This window comes from Mauremys reevesii, linkage group 26, assembly GCF_016161935.1.
Source record: "Mauremys reevesii isolate NIE-2019 linkage group 26, ASM1616193v1, whole genome shotgun sequence".
NCBI classification, from domain to species: Eukaryota; Metazoa; Chordata; order Testudines; family Geoemydidae; genus Mauremys; species Mauremys reevesii.
The window spans coordinates 8,348,140-8,365,170 of NC_052648.1; the positions used below are offsets into that span (position 1 = coordinate 8,348,140).

At 61.7% G+C, this 17,031-nt stretch overlaps 1 protein-coding gene across 4 annotated transcripts; it reads right to left on the reverse strand.

The window, feature by feature from the left end:
- Positions 1-2,945: 2,945 nt before the first annotated feature.
- FSD1 (fibronectin type III and SPRY domain containing 1) lies at positions 2,946-14,408 on the reverse strand. Of its 4 annotated transcripts, XM_039515228.1 has the most exons (13): positions 14,263-14,408; positions 11,983-12,078; positions 11,355-11,486; positions 11,157-11,258; positions 9,638-9,660; positions 9,108-9,229; positions 7,509-7,718; positions 6,859-6,957; positions 5,992-6,151; positions 5,485-5,564; positions 4,925-5,176; positions 4,318-4,406; positions 3,308-3,552 (listed from the first exon to the last, which is right to left on the reverse strand). In XM_039515228.1, exons 1-13 carry the CDS (start codon positions 14,275-14,277, stop codon positions 3,442-3,444), a joined length of 1,491 nt encoding a protein of 496 aa, XP_039371162.1. In that variant the 5' UTR covers positions 14,278-14,408; the 3' UTR covers positions 3,308-3,441. The 4 variants fall into 4 exon arrangements, with proteins under 4 accessions (XP_039371161.1, XP_039371163.1, XP_039371164.1 ...); XM_039515227.1 differs by lacking the exon at positions 4,318-4,406 and having other exon boundaries at positions 2,946-3,552; XM_039515229.1 differs by lacking the exons at positions 4,318-4,406; positions 11,157-11,258; positions 11,355-11,486; positions 11,983-12,078; positions 14,263-14,408 and adding an exon at positions 10,181-10,272 and having other exon boundaries at positions 2,946-3,552.
- Between the last annotated feature and the right edge of the window lie 2,623 nt (positions 14,409-17,031).

Consider the following 17,031-nt stretch of genomic DNA (forward strand, 5'->3'; position numbering starts at 1 on the left):
TTCCAATTCCAATATCTTTTTTGAAATGGGGCAACCAGAACTGCAGGCAGCATTCAAGGTGTGTCCGTACCATGGATTTATAGGGTGGCATTGTGATATTTTGTCTTATGATCTGTCCCTTTCCTAATGGTTCCTAACACTGTTTAGCGTTTTTGACTGCTGCTGCACACTGAACAGATGTTTTCAGACAATGATCCGCACAGGCTCCAAGATCTTTCTTGGGTGGAAACAGCTAATTTAGATCCTTAATTTTCCAAATTCCCTTTGTGCGGAAAAGATCCTTCATTCCTCTCAGGGTGAATCAGTGTTTTTCCAAATGTCAAATTCCCTTTACAGCCTCAGCCGCAAATCGTTCCCTCCCCTAGGCCAGGGCCCAACCCAGAACCCCCCTGCAATTCTCTGATCTGTGCAGGCTGCCTCCCTTCCCTTCCTGCTAACCCCTGCAAGCAGGGGGCCAGAGTGACTGGCCTGGCCGGCGCACCGGACTTTTCCAAGCAGTGACCTGGGCAGCTTGTCTTTGGCACGTGCCACGGTGCGCAATGATGCTGGACCTGGTGATGCAAGGCCCGTCCCTCTCCATCCTGTATGTTGCACTCGGTAGTGCCTTGAAAGCGGCGGTGCCGTGCTGCTGTATGCCAGCTGAGGATGGGCTCATTGGCTGTCCGGCTGGACAGGGGCCTGTGCTTCTGAAAGGATTTGTACAGTGTGATTGTTACCTACTTTGCATACATTGCTAATAAAAGCCACCGTTTCCCCTCGACTCACCGGTGCTAAGCGGTGCTAGCCCCAGCCTCCTGCAGGAGCAGCCATCTCCTAACTGCGCCCGTCGGCTGGGGAGAGAGGATGGGGTGCAGGGGCTAGAGCAGGAGGGTAGGCTCAAGACTCCTGGCTTTGAGGCCTGACTCTGCCACTGCCATTCTGTGTGACCTTGGGTGAGTCGCTCGTGATTTAGGGATGCCCAACCTGAGCCAGCTTGGGCTTGGTTTTCAGGGGGTCTGAGAACCCTGAATTCCTGTGGGAGCAGCGGGAGCCTCAGCCCTTTTGAAGAGCAGGTGCCAGCTGCCTCAGGTTGGGTACCCAAGAGCACGGGGCCCGCTGGAGAATTTTTGGGCTTCTCCCTTCGGGCTCAAAGCCAGGCTGTACGCTGGGACTTAACTAGCGCACGAGCTAACGGCGACGGTGCTTTAGGAACGGTAGGATTTGACTGTCACTGTGAAAGGATGGGGGGGGATTAACCATGGGGGCGGTGGGTTTACCCTGCTGGATTCCCAAGGGGCGATGCAAACCAGCCAGGGACTTGCTTTGATCTCTTCTCCTTGATGGGTGTTTTTCACTAGCTGACATGAGGCGTTCAGTGTATAAAACATCCTTGACTGGGTTCCACATGCACCATCCTGCCCCTTGGAGGCCAGCTCCGCCACCCTGCCTGGGGAGGTTCCCCGAGCCCCCGCGGGTGGCTGCAGCGTCAGGGGCTGAGACACAGCGGTACCCAGCGCTAGCCTGACCGTGACTTCGGGAGGCAGGGCGGGTGCTCAGCCGGGCTGGTAGGATCTGTGGGAGAGCCCAGCCCGCTGCAGGGTGCCAGGGCAAACAGCAGCTGGAATGGGCAGCTGGATGCTGTTCCCTCTGCTAGCCATGGCAGCTGCTTGCGGGGGGGTGGAGCTGCAGGGTCGTGCACTGAGTGAGCAGCTGCTAAAGCTGTCACAGGCCGGCAGGCTCCGGCTGCGGCGTAAAGGACAAGTTTGTTTATGTCCAAAGCAGCGCGCCCATGGCCAACGGGCCCGGCCCTTGGGCTGAGCACCGAAGGCCCGGCTTGCCTTCGCACGGCTCGGCTGTACTGGAACAGTAATTCGGATTAACTAGGGGGTTTCGGGGGGGGGGGTGGCTCAGCCTTGGGGGCACCCCCCAAAGGGTTTATTTTCCATGCACTGTCATTTTGGAAGCGGCTTCACGCCTGTGGGGACCGAGGTATTGCCCAGGACGGTAAGCGGGGCTGAATTCACTGTCGCCCTGCTGCCCGCTGCTGGCCTGCTCCACCCCCGAGCTGGCCTATGTTTACCAGGGTGCCAGGGGTTCATGACCAGCTGGCACCGCCCTGTGTCATTACTGGCATGCAGCCAGTTCCAGCCTGGAGCCCCGGGAAGGCCTCCAGCTTGGCCATGCCGAGTGCCTCAGCTCGGAGGGGCCGCAGGGCTGGGTTCTGCACCGAAAGGGCTTTTCTGAACCCTAATGGCTGCAGATCCCTCACGGGTTACACGCACCAGAGCGGGACGGAGCCCGGCCTGGAAACCCTCTGCCCACCCTCCTGCGCTGCCTGCCCCCGCTGAACCTTTCCCCCATAGGGCCCCTGGGTTGGGAGCTGAGCCGAGCCCAGCCAGCCGCCCCCCACACCCATCCCCGTGCCATTCGTCCACGGTCCTGAAATGGAAGAGAGGGAGAAACGTTATTCCACTGCCCGCAGCCGGGGCGGGACTGTGGCTAATGCGGCGAGAAGCCGTTACCCCTTTGTGGGACGCTACTGCCCTGCACTCCAGGCCACGCAGGGTGTGGGGGTTGCTTTGAGCTCTTCTCCGTTACAGGGGGTGGTGCACAGAGGGGTCAGATGTAAAACCTCCTTCAGCAGTCAACCCCTTCCCTCGCTTCAGGCCTTTCCCCCATCCTGGGTGGGGGCCAGCTGCTTGGCAGGCAGGGGCCTGGCTCCTGAGCACTGCTGCGGATGGCAGTGACCCACGCTGGGAATTTCGGGAGAACCCAGTGATTCGGCTGGGTGGGGAGGACAGACTAGATGTGAGGCAGCCGCATGATGCGGGCAGCCCAGGGCCTGATTTTAACGGTGCCACGTGGCGGGAGCAACAAGGGGCAAAGATGCCGTCGTCCCTTCCCCGCGCCTGGCCCCCGACCGCCACTGGCTCGCCGGAGCACAAGCTGACACCAGACAGCAGAGGGGAAGGCTATGCCTAGAGCTAGGTTTATTATTAAGGCCAGAAGCAGCTTTTGTCATCCGAGAGGCTAACGGGCTCTAAAAGCAAACGAGTGCCCACGTTCCTGGGACCACCTTTAAACGTCGGGTTTTATAACTGCCAGGACCAAAAAAACCCCCACAAAAACCACCAAACGCTTTCAGCCGGAGGAGGCCCCATCCCCTGGACTGGAGATCCCGGTCGTCCGCACGGCCTGCTTTTGGCACAAGGCTGACTCGTGGATGTCCCTCCATCTCTTAAAGGCAAGTGTGAGGAGGCGGGAAGGGACGCTCTGGGAGAGGGAGGGGGGTTTACAATCGTAGGTAGGTAAGTCTCGGTACATTCTGAGCGTTCGAGTCGCTGCAGCACCAGCCTCTCCGCCTCGAGCAGCCTTCCAGGAACTGGGAGGAAAGAAAACTCAGCAGGCCCCAGTGCTGCAGGGAGGTGGCCCGGTCCCACCGCGCCAGGGGGCCACGTGCGTCTAAGTCAGGCTGGCGTTGGAGCTGCTCGTGGCGCTGTTTCGCTTCTGGAGGCATTTGACAGCGCTGGGTACCTGCAGTCCCGAATAGACGTGGAAGCTGCCGCACCAAACCTAGGGAGGACAAGGAGGCAGTTACTGCAGCCGCCTGCAGAGGGCGCCATCCCCAGTAGACATGGCGTGCGGGGGATGCCGCAGCCAGGGAAAAGGGGGGCTGCAGGCGTCCCGGCAGCCAGGTATTTATCTCGCTCTGAGTGCCTCGCTCCTGGCCATGGCTTTTACCTCCCACCCGTCCCTGGGAGGCAGAGCAAGATTATCCCCATGTGACAGATAGGCAAACTGAGGCACGCAACAGCAAAGTGACTTGCCCAGAGTCCACCCAGAGCCAAGACTTGAACACAGGTCTCCTGAAGCCCAGTCCCCCTCGCATATGTTAAAGATTGTGAAGCGCATGGAGACGGTCTAAGGAAAAGCACTCTATCAAACTAATTATTATTACCCGTGAGAGACTGTCCCGTAGAAACCTCCCCTCCCATTTGCTGTCCCCCGGCAAACCACGGTTTGATAGCCACCAAGCTAGCAGACTGCCTGGTGAGCTATGCCCATTCTGAGACAGCTGGGCCTTCTGGTGCTGCGAGCTTCCCCTACAGCAGTGTCCCAGCAGAGGCAGCTGGGACATCCTCTGCCAGCCATCTGAATCTAGGCTCTAGCATCTGAGGGCTTTGCTGGGCGCTGGGTCTGACCCCGGCCCAGAAAACGAGACAGAAACAAGGTAAAGTGAGCCCTCCTGGGGGAGGGGCTGGAGTGGGGTCCACCCTCCTCCTATCCCACCCCCACTACCACCCCAAGGGCCAGGCTCATGCAGTAACCCTCCCTCACCATGAAGGCAGGAAGCACCGGCTGGGTGAATTTGGCCTTAAAGGAGTGGAGCAGCTGCTTGGTTCGAGCGTTGTAGAAGGACAGGAAACCTGCGGGCAGACACAGGAAGAGTCAGAAGAGGGGGGCTGAGCAGCCCAGCAAAGGTGCACGGTTGGGGGGGTGGGGAAATCTCACCCCTGGCCTCCCCTTCAGCCCTCGGGTCAGACCCAGCCCAGCCTGAGAAACTGCAACCCCCTTCCCAGGCTGCCGTTCCAGCCGCAGCGGCCTGGGAAGCGCGTCAGTGTCTGATCGCGTGGGGAACCTTCGGCTTAGAAGGGCTGCTCAGTTCTGGGAATTTCTACCCTGATGCAGCCCCATCCGGGCAAAGCCCAAAGGCAGCTGCCAGGAACCCACCGGGCAGCCCAGCCCCAGGTCACCAGCTGGAATCAACCGAGGCTGGCAGTGCCCTGACGCAGCTCCCGGCTGGTGGCAGCTCAGAGAAGCAGGGGGGACAGTCTCTCTCTCTCTCTCTCTCTCTCTCTCTCTCTCTCACACACCCACACCCACACCCACACCCACACCCACACCCCCACACCCACACCCACACCCACACCCCACCATCCATCACCTTCGTGGAAGTTGCAGTAGACGCCGATGCAGTCAGGCACGGGCACGTCCAGGATCTTGGCCTTGTTGTTATGCTTGGCGGTGAAGCTGACCTGCAGCCAGTTGTTGAGGTGGACGCACCAGGAGGACGAGGTCTTGCCCAGCTGGTCAAACTTGCCCAGGGTCCTGTAGGCCACGCCCACGCCGAAGGCCTTGCTGTCCCGGTCGTACCTCACCTCCCAGTAGTGGTCTCCCCCGTCGATCAGCGTGTCGCCTGCGGAGGGATGGGGGTCGGGGGGGGCTCACAGGGATCCCAGCACCCACCCACCCACACATGTATGGGTGGAGGGAGCAGGGGCCACGGGGATCCCAGGCTGCCCCGCCCCCTCACCCCCCCGATCACCCCCCAGCACAGAGTCTGGTTTTAAATCAGATCAGGATTCCAGCACCTGGCACATGCTACTGAGTTTCACGGACCCCCCAGTGGCCCCACTCGCAAGCAGGCGACGTTGTTCCCCTCCCATGATGGTGTAACCTGCCCCACGCCTGCACACAGAGACTCCCTGCCTCCTGCCCCCTTACCCAGCACTGTGTAGGACTCGGCCGTGAAGCGGTCCCTGCCCCCGCGAGCCGAGGGCATCCTCTTTGGAGACTGCAGGCACCTACAGAAGGTGGGACAGGCAAACAGGCTGCAGCCCGCTTCCTGCCCCAGGGACAGGGTCCCCTCACCCTGAGGCTCCTTCCCGGCCTTTGCCCTCACTCTGCCGCCTCTCAATGACAGGCCGGGGCCCAACCCCCTGGCTCTGTCCAGGCTCCCCAGGTCCTGTCCCCTGAGAACGGCTTAGAGGCTGGGTCCTGCACCCCGGATTCCCCCATGACCCCCTTGGATCCGCCCCGGGGGATTGGTCCACGACTGGGCCTGTACTCCAGCCCCGCTCCCCTGGCTGTATGGCTGGGTTTGCCCCAGGGCCTGGGGGCTGAGGGCTTTGGGACAGGATGTGTCTGTTCCTGAGCCTGCAGCTATTCTCAGCTTCTGTCCCCTCCGTGCTGCGGGGTGTGAGCGTGTGCTGCAGAGGGCCGGGGCGTTACCTGGCGGGGGAGTTCACCGGGGACGCCGTCCTGCCCTTCCCGTCCTTCTCCCGGGCCTTGATGTCCTGCACTTTGCCCCCCATGGCGTCCCACTCCACGCTCAGCTCCTCCACCTTCAGGTTCTGGTGACAGGTGCTGGCGTCCAAGCGGAACATGAATGCTGGGGAGGGAGCCCCGGGCACGGTCAGACCTGGACCGAGCCCCCTTGTCCTGGGGGGAGCCCCCTCCACAGCGCCACCCCCCAACAGCCCGCCCCACCCCCATCACAGGAGCCCCGCTCCCACCACCCCATCTCACCTCACCCTGGGCAGGAGGCCCTCCCACATCCCCTTGAACTCCACCAGCTCCCTACTCCCACCCCCCAATCTCATCCCCAACTTGTGGAGAACTCCCCTCCCCACCATCCCATATCACTCCCACGCCAGGGACAAGCCCCCGCATAGCTCCACCTTCTCTCCACCTCACCCCCCCCAAACATGGCAGGGAGGACCCCTCCCCCAGCTTTGCACCCCATCTCAAGGGGGACTCCCCACCCATGCATGGGATCACTGAGGTGTCCCGGGTGGGGGGGATTCGCAGGTGCTGCTGAGGATCCCTGGGTCCCCACGCTGGGTGCCTTACCCTGACTGGCACTGGGGGAGGACAGAGGGGCAAGGGAGAGGCTGCCCTATGGGCTGGCAGGCCCATGGTGCCAGGGGCCCTGCCCCATGCCCCCAGCCACATGGGTGTCACTCGCAGGCGAGTGTGGGAGTGTTGGGGGGTGTCCAGTGGGGTCCGCCTCCACCCAGGAGAGTGGGATGGGAGTGGCAGGGGGTGTCACTGATGCAGGCTGTACCCCCTAATTCCGTTCCCCCCCCCCAAACGCACCTCTGGTTTCCAAGGTGACCGGCTCGGAGAACTCGCCCGCCACAGCCTTGTTACAGGCTTTGATGCGGAAATTCATGTACTTCATGTCGAACTTGAGCCCTGAGGGGAGTCGCCGGGGTTAGACGGGAGCAGGGGGCCCATGCCAGCGCTCAGCAGGGCCGGCAAGCCCCCCTCAGCCAGCCCTCCGCCCGGCACCCTCCAGCGCTTCCTACTAGGACAGGCTAGAACTGGAGTCGCTGGGATCTTCCCCCCAGCCAGTGCTCCTGCTCCCAGCTCCTGCCCCCCTCCCTACAGCGCCTCCTGCTGGGTGAGGCCGGGACTGGGGTAGCCAGGAACTGGCCCACCAACTGGCCATCCATCCCCCCTCCCTGCCCTCCCCTGGCCCTGCTGGGTGAGACCGGGGTAGGGTGTAGCCCCACATCCAGTGCTCCTGCCCCCCTCCCTACAGCGCCTCCTGCTGGGTGAGGCCGGGACTGGGGTAGCCAGGAACTGGCCCCACATCCAGTGCTCCTGCCCCACTCCCTGCAGCGCCCCCTGCTGGGACAGGCTGGTATGGGAGTAGCCAGAGCTCCCCCCACAGCCAGTGCACTTATCCCAGTCTCTGTAAGCAACCCCTTTGGGGCTGCAGTAGGCGCCCCCATTCCCCTCACCAGTTAGGGTGTACTCGGTCTGCTTGATGCCCTCGATCACCATCCAGGGCTGGTCCTCCTTCACCCGCGGGGGCCCCTCGAAGTTGGTCTTGCGGTACTCCAGGATGTAGTGGTCGATCTTGCTGTCCTCGTCGGGCATCCCCCACACCAGCGTCACGCAGTTATCGGCCACCAGTGACTCGGCCATGTCAATCTCCGGGGCGCTGGGAACTAGACGAGAGGGGGAGAGCAACGGGATGGCAGCCACGGTCCTTGTGTTCCTTCCCAAACCCCATCGTCCCCACCAGCCACGGCCCGGCCCGGCCCCTCCCAAACCCCATCGTCCCCCGCCAGCCACAGCCCGGCCCCTCCCAAACCCCATCGCCCCCCGCCAGCCACGGCCCGGCCCCTCCCAAACCCCATCGCCCCACCAGCCACGGCCCGGCCCTCCCAAACCCCATCGCCCCCACCAGCCACGGCCTGGCCCTCCCAACCCCCATCGCCCCCCGCCAGCCACGGTCCTTGTGTTCCCTCCCAAACCCCATCGCCCCCCACCAGCCACGGCCCGGCCCCTTCCCAAACCCCATCACCCCCCACCAGCCACAGCCAGACCCCAACCAAACCCCATCGCCCCACCAGCCACGGCCCGGCCCTCCCAAACCCCATCACCCCGCCAGCCACACCCAGCCCCTCCCAAACCCCATCACCCCTGCCAGCCACGACCCAGCCCCTCCCAAACCCCATCACCCCACCAGCCATGGCCCAGCCCTCCCAAACCCCATCACCCCGCCAGCCATGGCCCAGCCCTCCCAAACCCCATCACCCCGCCAGCCACGACCCAGCCCCGCCCCAAACCCCATCACCCCGCCAGCCACGCCCCAGCCCCTCCCAAACCCCATCACCCCACCAGCCACGGCCCGGCCCTCCCAAACCCCATCACCCCCCACCAGCCACAGCCTGACCCCTCCCAAACCCCATTGCCCCCACCAGCCACGGCCCAGCCCTCCCAAACCCTATCCCCGCCCCGCCAGCCATGGCCAGGCCCTTCCCAAACCCCATCACCCCGCCAGCCACACCCGGCCCCTCCCAAACCCCATCACCCCCACCAGCCACGCCCAGCCCGGCCCTCCCAAACCCCATCCCCATGCCAGCCAAGGCCCAGCCCTCCCAAATCCCATTGTCCCCACCAGCCATGGCCCGGCCCCGCCCAAACCCCATCACCCCAACCAGCCATGGCCCGGCATGGCCCCTCCCAGATCCCATCACCCCCCACCAGCCACAGCCCGGCCCCTCCCAAACCCCTATCCTCCGCCAGCCACATCCCGGCCCTCCCAAACCCCATCGCCCCCAGCCACGGCCCGGCCCCTTCCCAAACCCCATCACCCCCCGCCAGCCACGGCCTGACCCCTCCCAACCCCATTGCCCCCACCAGCCACGGCCCGGCCCCTCCCAAACCCTATCCCTGCCCCGCCAGCCACGGCCCGGCCCCTCCCAAACTCCCATGTCTTCCCAGCATGGCCTGGCTGCGGGAAACCCTCTGGCACCCACGACAGCCCAGGGTGGCTGCCCCAACCCCAGGTGGGGCCGCCAGGCTCCCCTCCCCCTCCCTGCCCCATTTACCTGGCAGGAATTTCAGGGACTGCAGCATGCGGCGCTCCTGGGTGAAATCCACCATCAGGTGGTTCATGGTGTCGCTCACCTTGGCCTTGAGCGAGAGCCGGAACGCCGGGGCCATCGTCACGCTGGGGGGGACGGGACGGCACAAGAGTCAGAAGGGCCCCTTCCCCGAATGCACCCACACAGCTGAGCCCCCCCACCCCCATTCCCTGCAGACTAGAGGGTGCCGGGAAGCACCCGGATTCGTCAGAGACCATCCACCATACTCAGCCAGGACCCAAGCTGTCCCTTGTTCCCACCCCACCCCCCCCGCCAGGAATGCTGGGGTCGTCTTCAGTCTTCTGGGACCGGACCTCCTGCCCCCTTCTCCTTTCCAGCCTTGGGGGCTCACCCCCCGCGCTCAGGGCAACAGGGAGAGGACGGTGCTGCCTGCTAGCCCGAGCTATGTTAGTAAGGAGGCTCAGCACGCCGAGCGGTGAGGAGCGGGCGATGGCAGGGGGCGGGGTGAGAGACGGGGGCGGCGGGTACCGTACCTATCCTTGATCTGCTTGGCAGCCTTCGAAGCAGAGAGGAAAAGAGAGAGAGAAGAGAGGGAACAAAAAAAGAGAGAGGAGGAGAGAGTCAGCCAGGGCAGCCAGGCGCGTTATAAATAATCATCACCATACTCTGGGCTGCTGTAGCACTCCCTAGCGGAAGGTCTCCGAGCCCGTCAGGGCCACAAATCCACAGCGGGGAAACTGAGGCACAGAGCAGGAAAGCGGCTTTCCCCAGGTGAGCAAGTCAGCGGCAGAGACAGGAAGAGAACCCAGGCATCCTGACTCCCAACCACCTTCATCTAGCCACTAGACAACATTCCCATCCCGAAGCCAGGAGTAGAACCTGGGTCCTCTGCTCTACCCACTAGGTAACACTATTCCAGAGCCAGGACTAGAAACTCAGAATCCCGCTGCTTGGTTCCTGCTCTGCCACTAGGTATCACCTCCAAGTCTTCCTGAAATCAGCAATTCTCTCTGTTTTAAGCTACATCCCAGGACTCCAGTCTGGCCGGTTTCTCTGTAGAGGCAGGCCTAAGTTACCTTCACAGGAGCTGCAGTTCCCTTCTCACCCGGGATGGGGTGATCCCAGTCTACATCATCATATAATCCAATGCAGAGTTAACCTGCGGACCTCACTGCCACTGGAGATTACAGAGGCAAATAGCTTAGTAAAATTCAAGAAAGGAGTAGGAATTCCCAGGAATAAGCACAGCCTCCACAGTTACAAGGTATAGCGACCTTCATGCTTCTGGGTTGCGGGGAGGCGGGGGTCAGGAAGGTGTCTGCTCCCCATAGGGTGACATTGCAGAATCCAGGGCATTACGGGGTGGGGAGGAGGAGGGGGTCTTCGTCTGAAGCCTCCACTGGTGGGGCCAGACTGGCGAGGTCATCGGTATAAGATCCAGTGTGGCAATGCTCTTGATGTTAAGGGAAAACAGAGTAGGGGGCAGAGCCAGGGGTCCAGGACAGGAATAGATAAGGAGCCTGAAATCTTGACCGCCACCCCAGGAGGACTGTAGCGGGACAACTCTGCACCATGGACCCACCCTGGTGCAATGCATGGCATGGATTTAATAACCCTCTGCACTGGGCCCCCACATGCTTAGCTGCACCCCTCACTTTTCCCGTAGCCTGGGCCTGTGTGGCTGAACACGGCTGGGCTGCTGGTACAGTCTGCACCAGGCCGAGCCCCACGTCCCCTGCAGAGAGTGTGGCACGGCCTGGAGAACCTACACCAGCAGCCCAGATGCATTCACCTGTGGCTGGGGTGGGGAGCTGGGGGAGACCTGGGGGTGTCAGACACCGGCTCACGGATGCCAGAGACTGGATGCCCACTTAGGGTCTGGCTTTCCTCCTCCCCCAGTGATGAAGGCTGCTCCCCACACCAGGAGGGGGCGTCCCACGAATTGCCCCTGACTGCTGCACCACAAGGGTTAGCACGCCCCCCCCCACACCCAGCTCGCCCTCTGCCCCACCACGGCTTGGCTCCAGCTGGGGGCAGGGAGTGGGGGCGCACCTGGTGGAAGTCGTGGTTCTCGGCCCCTTCCAGCGTCTGGTTGGCCGTCTCCAGCAGCTCCTCGGAGCTCTCCAGCGCCTTGGTGCAGGCCGCCAGCTGGTTCTGCAACGGAACAGACAGAGCCTGGCCCAGTGAGGGGCAGCGGGGGCAGGGGGCAGCCAGGGGCTCGGCTGGAGCGGGGGGGCGGGGGCGTCTCACCTGCAGCTCGTAGGTGCGGCTGGCCCGGTCCTGCTTGATCTTCATGAGCATGCCGTCCTTCAGCTCGTCCAGCAGGGAGTACAGCGACTGGAACTCCCCCTCCAGGTCCTCCTGCACCTTGGTGGAGTTCGCCTGGGGGAGAAGGGCCATGGGGGAGAGCAGCGCAGGCCCCAGCTCAGGACGGCTACCCCCTTCCCGGCCCCCTCCCCAGCCGGCCCCCGCCCCAGCCAGATGACTCAGGACGGGCCCCTCGGCTTCGCCCTTCACGACGCTCGTAAAAGTGGCTCTTTTCGAGCGGCGAATTCCTTCCCCAAGGAAACACCAGGCCAGCGCCAGTGCGGGGGGCATGGGTGTGACGGGGGGGGCGCTGCCATGCCAATGCTGGGGGGCTGGAGGGGCACTGTCATGCCAACATTGGGGGGTTGGAGAGAGAGGGGCACTGTCATGCCAATGCTGGGGGGTTGGTGGAGGAGGGGCCCTGTCATGACAACACAATGCAAGGGAGATGATGGGAGGAAGCGTCATGCAGGAGGGTGACGGGATGCTGTGATGCCAACCCCCACAGAGCAGGGGTTGGGGCAGGGGGAGCCCTACAGAGACAGGTGTGCCAGGCGGGACCCCCCGTTACCTCCACGTTCTGCAGCATCTGCTTGAGGGCGTAGATGAAGTTCTGGATCTCCTCGTTCTTCACGGCTAGCGTGGTGATGATCTTCCGTAGGGCGTCCTGGGCCAAAACACCAACGCCTGCCATCAGCAGCACCCCTGGGCTCCCACATCCACCCCTGCTCCTGAGCCGGGGGCAATTCACCCTCCCTCAGGGCCCAGCTCAGATCTCCACGGGGGGGGGGCCTCGCCTGGGACAGGGACACAAACACATCACGCTGTGCCACGCTGCCCCTCGTGCCTTCCATTCAAGCACCGCAACACGTGCCCCAGACATGAGGTGCCTAGGCTGACAGCACTTTCGGGGAGTAACATTATATTATAAACAGCTGGGGAAACTGAGGCACAGATGGCACATTTCCTTGCCTAAGGTTACACGGGAACTCAATGGAGGGGCCAGGAATGGAACCCAGGAGTCCGGACTCCTAGTCTCTCTCCTCCCACAGCTCCCTTATCCTAGGTATGACCCTTCCCTACTCTGCTTACACACAGACATTACATTTACCATCAGACTGGCAAATGCATTTTCCCCAGGCTCTAGGCTGTGGGGTCTTATGGACAGGGCACCCAGTGCCATTCCCAGCTCAGCTGCTGGCCTGCTGGGTGACCTTGGGCAAGTCCCGTCCCTGTGCCTCAGTTTCCTTTCCCCATGCAGTGTGTCTTGTCTATTTTGCCTGTAAGGACCTTGGGGCAGGGATTGTCTCTGAGTAGGTGTCTGTGCCAGGCTTGGCACTGTGGGGCTCCAATCTGGGTTGGGGGTCTCTCTAGGTCACTCTAATGCAAATAATCAAAATAGTGTCTCGGGCTGGAATGTGCCTGTACAGAGCAGAGCCTCTTTCTGTACCTACATTTTGATTCATGATTGAAAACCCACCACCATCACCAGACAAACCTTTGCCAGGGGTCTGTGTTACTAACGAATGACGGGCACTAGAATTTTCACAGCACCTTCCACTGGTGGAGCTCAAATGTGTCCCCACCCCAGGAGGTGTGTGAGAATCACACCCTCCCCCGTTGCAGATGGAGAAACTGAGGCACACAGAGGGTGGGTGTTTTCAGAAGTACAAGGCCCCACAACTCCAACTGCGGTCCAGGGGATTCAGCACCTCTGCAGAGCAGGCCAAGGTCACTCAGGCAGGCCCCGCATTACAAGTGGAGCCACACGGGCAGACTCCCACCCGCCTATGTCGATCCAGTCCCAGGGTCGTGGGCCGAGTCGGGGGCAGAGCTTAGCCCGTCTTTCCTCCCTGGGGGAATACTTTCAGCACCAAAGAAGCTCCTTGCACACTGGGAACCCCCACTGGAGCCAGTAGGAGATTTGGGGGAGCTGGATCTGCTCCCGTTACAACAGGACGACCTGGAAGGCTGGGAAAGGGGAGTGTCTGGAGTTCTGTCGTGCCAGGGGCTGGGCGAATACGCCAGGAGGGTCTGTAGTTCTGTCCAGCTGTGGTCATAGGCTGGAGGGGTTGGGGGGGAGAGTTTGTAGTTCCATCCAGCTGTGTGGGTGGGTGGGGTGTCTGTAGTTCTGTCCAGCTGTGGTAACAGGCTGGGAGGGGCCGGGGGGGAGAATTTGTAGTTCCATCCAGCTGTGTGGGTGGGAGGGTCTGTAGTTCCATCCAGCTGTGGTCATAGGCTGGGGGGGGGGGGAGAATTTGTAGTTCCATCCAGCTGTGTGTGTGGGAGGGTCTGTAGTTCCATCCAGCTGTGGCCATAGGCTGGTGGTGTCTGTAGTTCTGTCCAGCCACAGTTGTTTTCATTTCTGAACCCCACCGTGCAGGGACGAGGGGGGTATTTCCCCAACCTCATCTCCCCGGAGGGATGAAGCTGCGGAGGGATGTTACATCCCTTCCTTTGTTGCACGTTCATTGAATTACCCACACCCCCCATGCCAAGTCCAGGCCCCTCCCTCAGGAGCCACAGCCCCCCCCCCCGCGCCTCCCCAGGGAGGGGGGAAGCCTCCCTGCTCCCCCCATCCCCGTGCAGAGAACAGACCCTGCAAAGCCCGGGGCTGGACCATGGCTGAGGCCAGGCGAGCCCCCAGGCTGCAGGGGGGAGTGTGTGTGGCGAGGGGGGGGGCAGCCAGCCAGCCAGCCGGAGACCGTCTCCGCTCTGCTCCCCGCGGCCCGGCCCGGGGATGAGACGCTCGCCCGGCCCAGCTCGCTGCATCCCCGAGCCCTTGGAACAGATGCTGCAGCATCCCCTGGCGCCGGCTCTCCCGAGCCTGCATCCCCCCCCCCCGCCTCACCTTTTGGTCCCCCATCTTCAGAGCTCCGTGCCCAGCCCGGCCCGTGGCGGTGGGGGCAGGGGCATGGAGGGCGCTGTGCCCGGGTGCTGCCCGGCCCGGCCCTTCCCCGCCGGCATCCACAAAGCTGGTGGGAAAGCAGCCGCAGATCCCCCCAGCCTGGGAACTTGCACGGCCCTCCCAGTGCGCAGGTGCACGGGCATCCTGGGAAGTGTAGTCCTGCCCGAGAAGGGGGGAGGGGGATGCACACAACAGCCCCCGCTCTGGTCCTGCCTAGAGAGGCCCCCAGCTCTGACCCCTGCAGGGGGGGGGGAGGCAGGAGCCCTCAGGGGCAGCCCTGCTTCGGGTGTCTGAGCTGATGGTGCTGCAGGGGGGCTAGGGTGACCGTCACCAGACAACAAATGTGAAAAATCGAGACGGGGGTGGGGGGTACTAGGACCCTTTATAAGGAAAAGACCCCAAAATCGGGACTGTCCCTATAAAATCAGGACATCTGGTCACCCGAAGGGGGGCTAGGATTGCAGCGGGGTGGGGAGGTTCCTGGGGGAGCAGAGAGCAGTCCAGGGAGGTGGGGGCTAGAGTTTGCTGGCGGTGGCGGGTGTAGGGAGCCCGGCTAGCACCTGCCCACGTTGGTGGGATGAGCAAAGGACGGCGCCCACGCTCTTGAGGGTGTGGTGTCCATGCCTGTGGCTCTGTGTGCCTGGTGGGTGTGATTCTGTGCACCAGTGCGGCTGGCACCTTGCTCAAGTGTGAGCATCACCCTGCAGCGTGGGGGTTACTTTTGCAGCCTATCCCTCGCTGGCTGGGTATTCTGCAGGGTGGGGCCTGTGTGCATCAGGCCGCTATCACAGGGTGGGTGGTGTCTGCCCCACTGCATCACTGTGTGTAGCCAGGCTGGTAGCAGTGAAACTGTAGCTGTGTGCAAGGGGCGGGGGATTCTGTATACCTAGTGGGGGTGATTCAGTGTCTGTACCCATGGGGCGGGGGTGACTGAGCGCACAGCAGGGGGGTAATTCTGTGCATGGGTCTATCTGCCCCTGTGCAGGGTGGACGTGATCTGGTGCAACAGCTTGGCTCTCGCTGAGCCGGGGCAGTGTGAGTCAATGCAGAGGCGTGATTGCCTCCGGTGACCCTGTGTAGCAGCGTGTGGGTGCAATTTGCACAGCTAAGACGTCATTTCCAGGTGCTCTAGTTCTGTGAGCTCTCTTTGGTCACTGAACCACATGTCGCTAAATGTGACCACGTTCTGTGGTCTGCCTCAAAGGCTGCGCCTGCGAGCGGGAGCGCGAGGCCTGATGCTCATGGCGGGATGTGGGGGTGTTTCAGTTTCTCGCTTTCTTCTCTGAAGAACGTGCACTCACCCCGGTTCCATCGCTCGCCTCTGGGGAGGGCTGCTGCCAGACTGCGCCTCCGTGTTGAGAGTAACCTAGAAAAGTCAGCTGGTGGGGAAACTCAGGGCCCTCCAATGCCTGCCTCTCCCAGAAGGGGGCGCTCTAGGGGGATGTTGTGAGGGCGTTAGCTATAAGGGGGGACCAGGGAGCTCGTGGCTTCTCCAGTCCCAGCTTACTCCAGCAAGGGGTGCTGTAGGGACTTTGCGGGGTCAGGGGAATAGGAGTGCTGAAATCCCAATGATCGTTGACCTCGCCTCCTCCCCAGACTCGAGGCTGTGGGGTAGGGTGAGGCAAAAGGGAGATTGGCTGCCTGGTTCAGCCATGGGACTAGGAGCCAGGACTCCTGGGTTCTGTTCCAGCTCTGGGGCAGAGGGTGGCCTGGAGATCAACAAGCAGCAGAAGTCAAAAAAGCAAACAGAATGTTAGGAAACCATTAGGAAAGGGATCGATATTAAGACAGAAAATATCATAGTGCCACTATATGAATCCATGGTAGGCCCACACCTTGAATACTGCCTGTAGTTCTGATGCCTCATCTCAAAGACGATCAATTGGGGCAGGGGGAAGTACAGAGATATGAGCATCAAAAATGATTAGGGGTATGGAACAGCTTTCATAGGAGGAGAGATTAAAACAAGTGGGACTGCTCAGCTTGGAAAAGCGGGGGCAGGATCTGACTGAGGTCTATAAAATCATGAAGGGTGTGGAATAAGGCAGTGTTATTAACCCTTCACATAACCCAGGAATCATCCAATGAATAGGCAGCAGGTTTACAACAACCAGAAGGAAGTATTCACCCGGCGCACAGTCAACCTGTGGAACTCCTTGCCAGGGGATGTTGTGAAGGCCAAAACTGTAACTGGGTTAAAAAATGAACTAGATACGTTCCTGGAGGATCGGTCCATCAATGGCAATTAGCCGAGATGCTCAGTAATGCTCTGGGTGTCCCTAAACCTCTGTCTGACAGAAGATGGATCACTTGATAAATTGCCCTGTTCTGTTCATAGCATCTGGCACTGGCCATTGTCAGAAGACAGGATACTGGGCTGGATGAGCCATCGGTCTGACCCAGTCTGGCTGTTCTTATGGTCAGAGCACTGGGCTGGGAGCCAGGACTCCAGGGCTCTGTTCTTGGCTCTGCTGCTGAGTCACTGGGTGACCTTGAGTTGGTTGCTTCTCTGTGCCTCGGTTTCCCTATCTGTAAAAAGGGGATTATATCCACCTTAACCCCTTAAAGTGCCCTGAGCTCCAGGCTGTCATTACTGGAGAGCAGGGGCCTGGCTGGAGACGCTCTGACTCTTTGCTTCCCTGCTGAGTAGGTCATGCTGGTGCTGTGGCAGGAAGCTCAGTCTCTGCACAGCGCAGAGAGGTGGGGAGAGAG

Bases quoted from the DNA above. Each gene is read 5' to 3' on its own strand.
- FSD1 (XM_039515227.1), bottom strand. The intron at 9,661-11,156 runs GTGCGCCCCCAC...TCTGCTTCGAAG, and splicing joins AGAACCACGACTTCCACCAG to GCTGCCAAGCAGATCAAGGA. The intron at 6,958-7,508 runs GTGAGGGGAATG...GACTCCCCTCAG, and splicing joins GACCGAGTACACCCTAACTG to GGCTCAAGTTCGACATGAAG.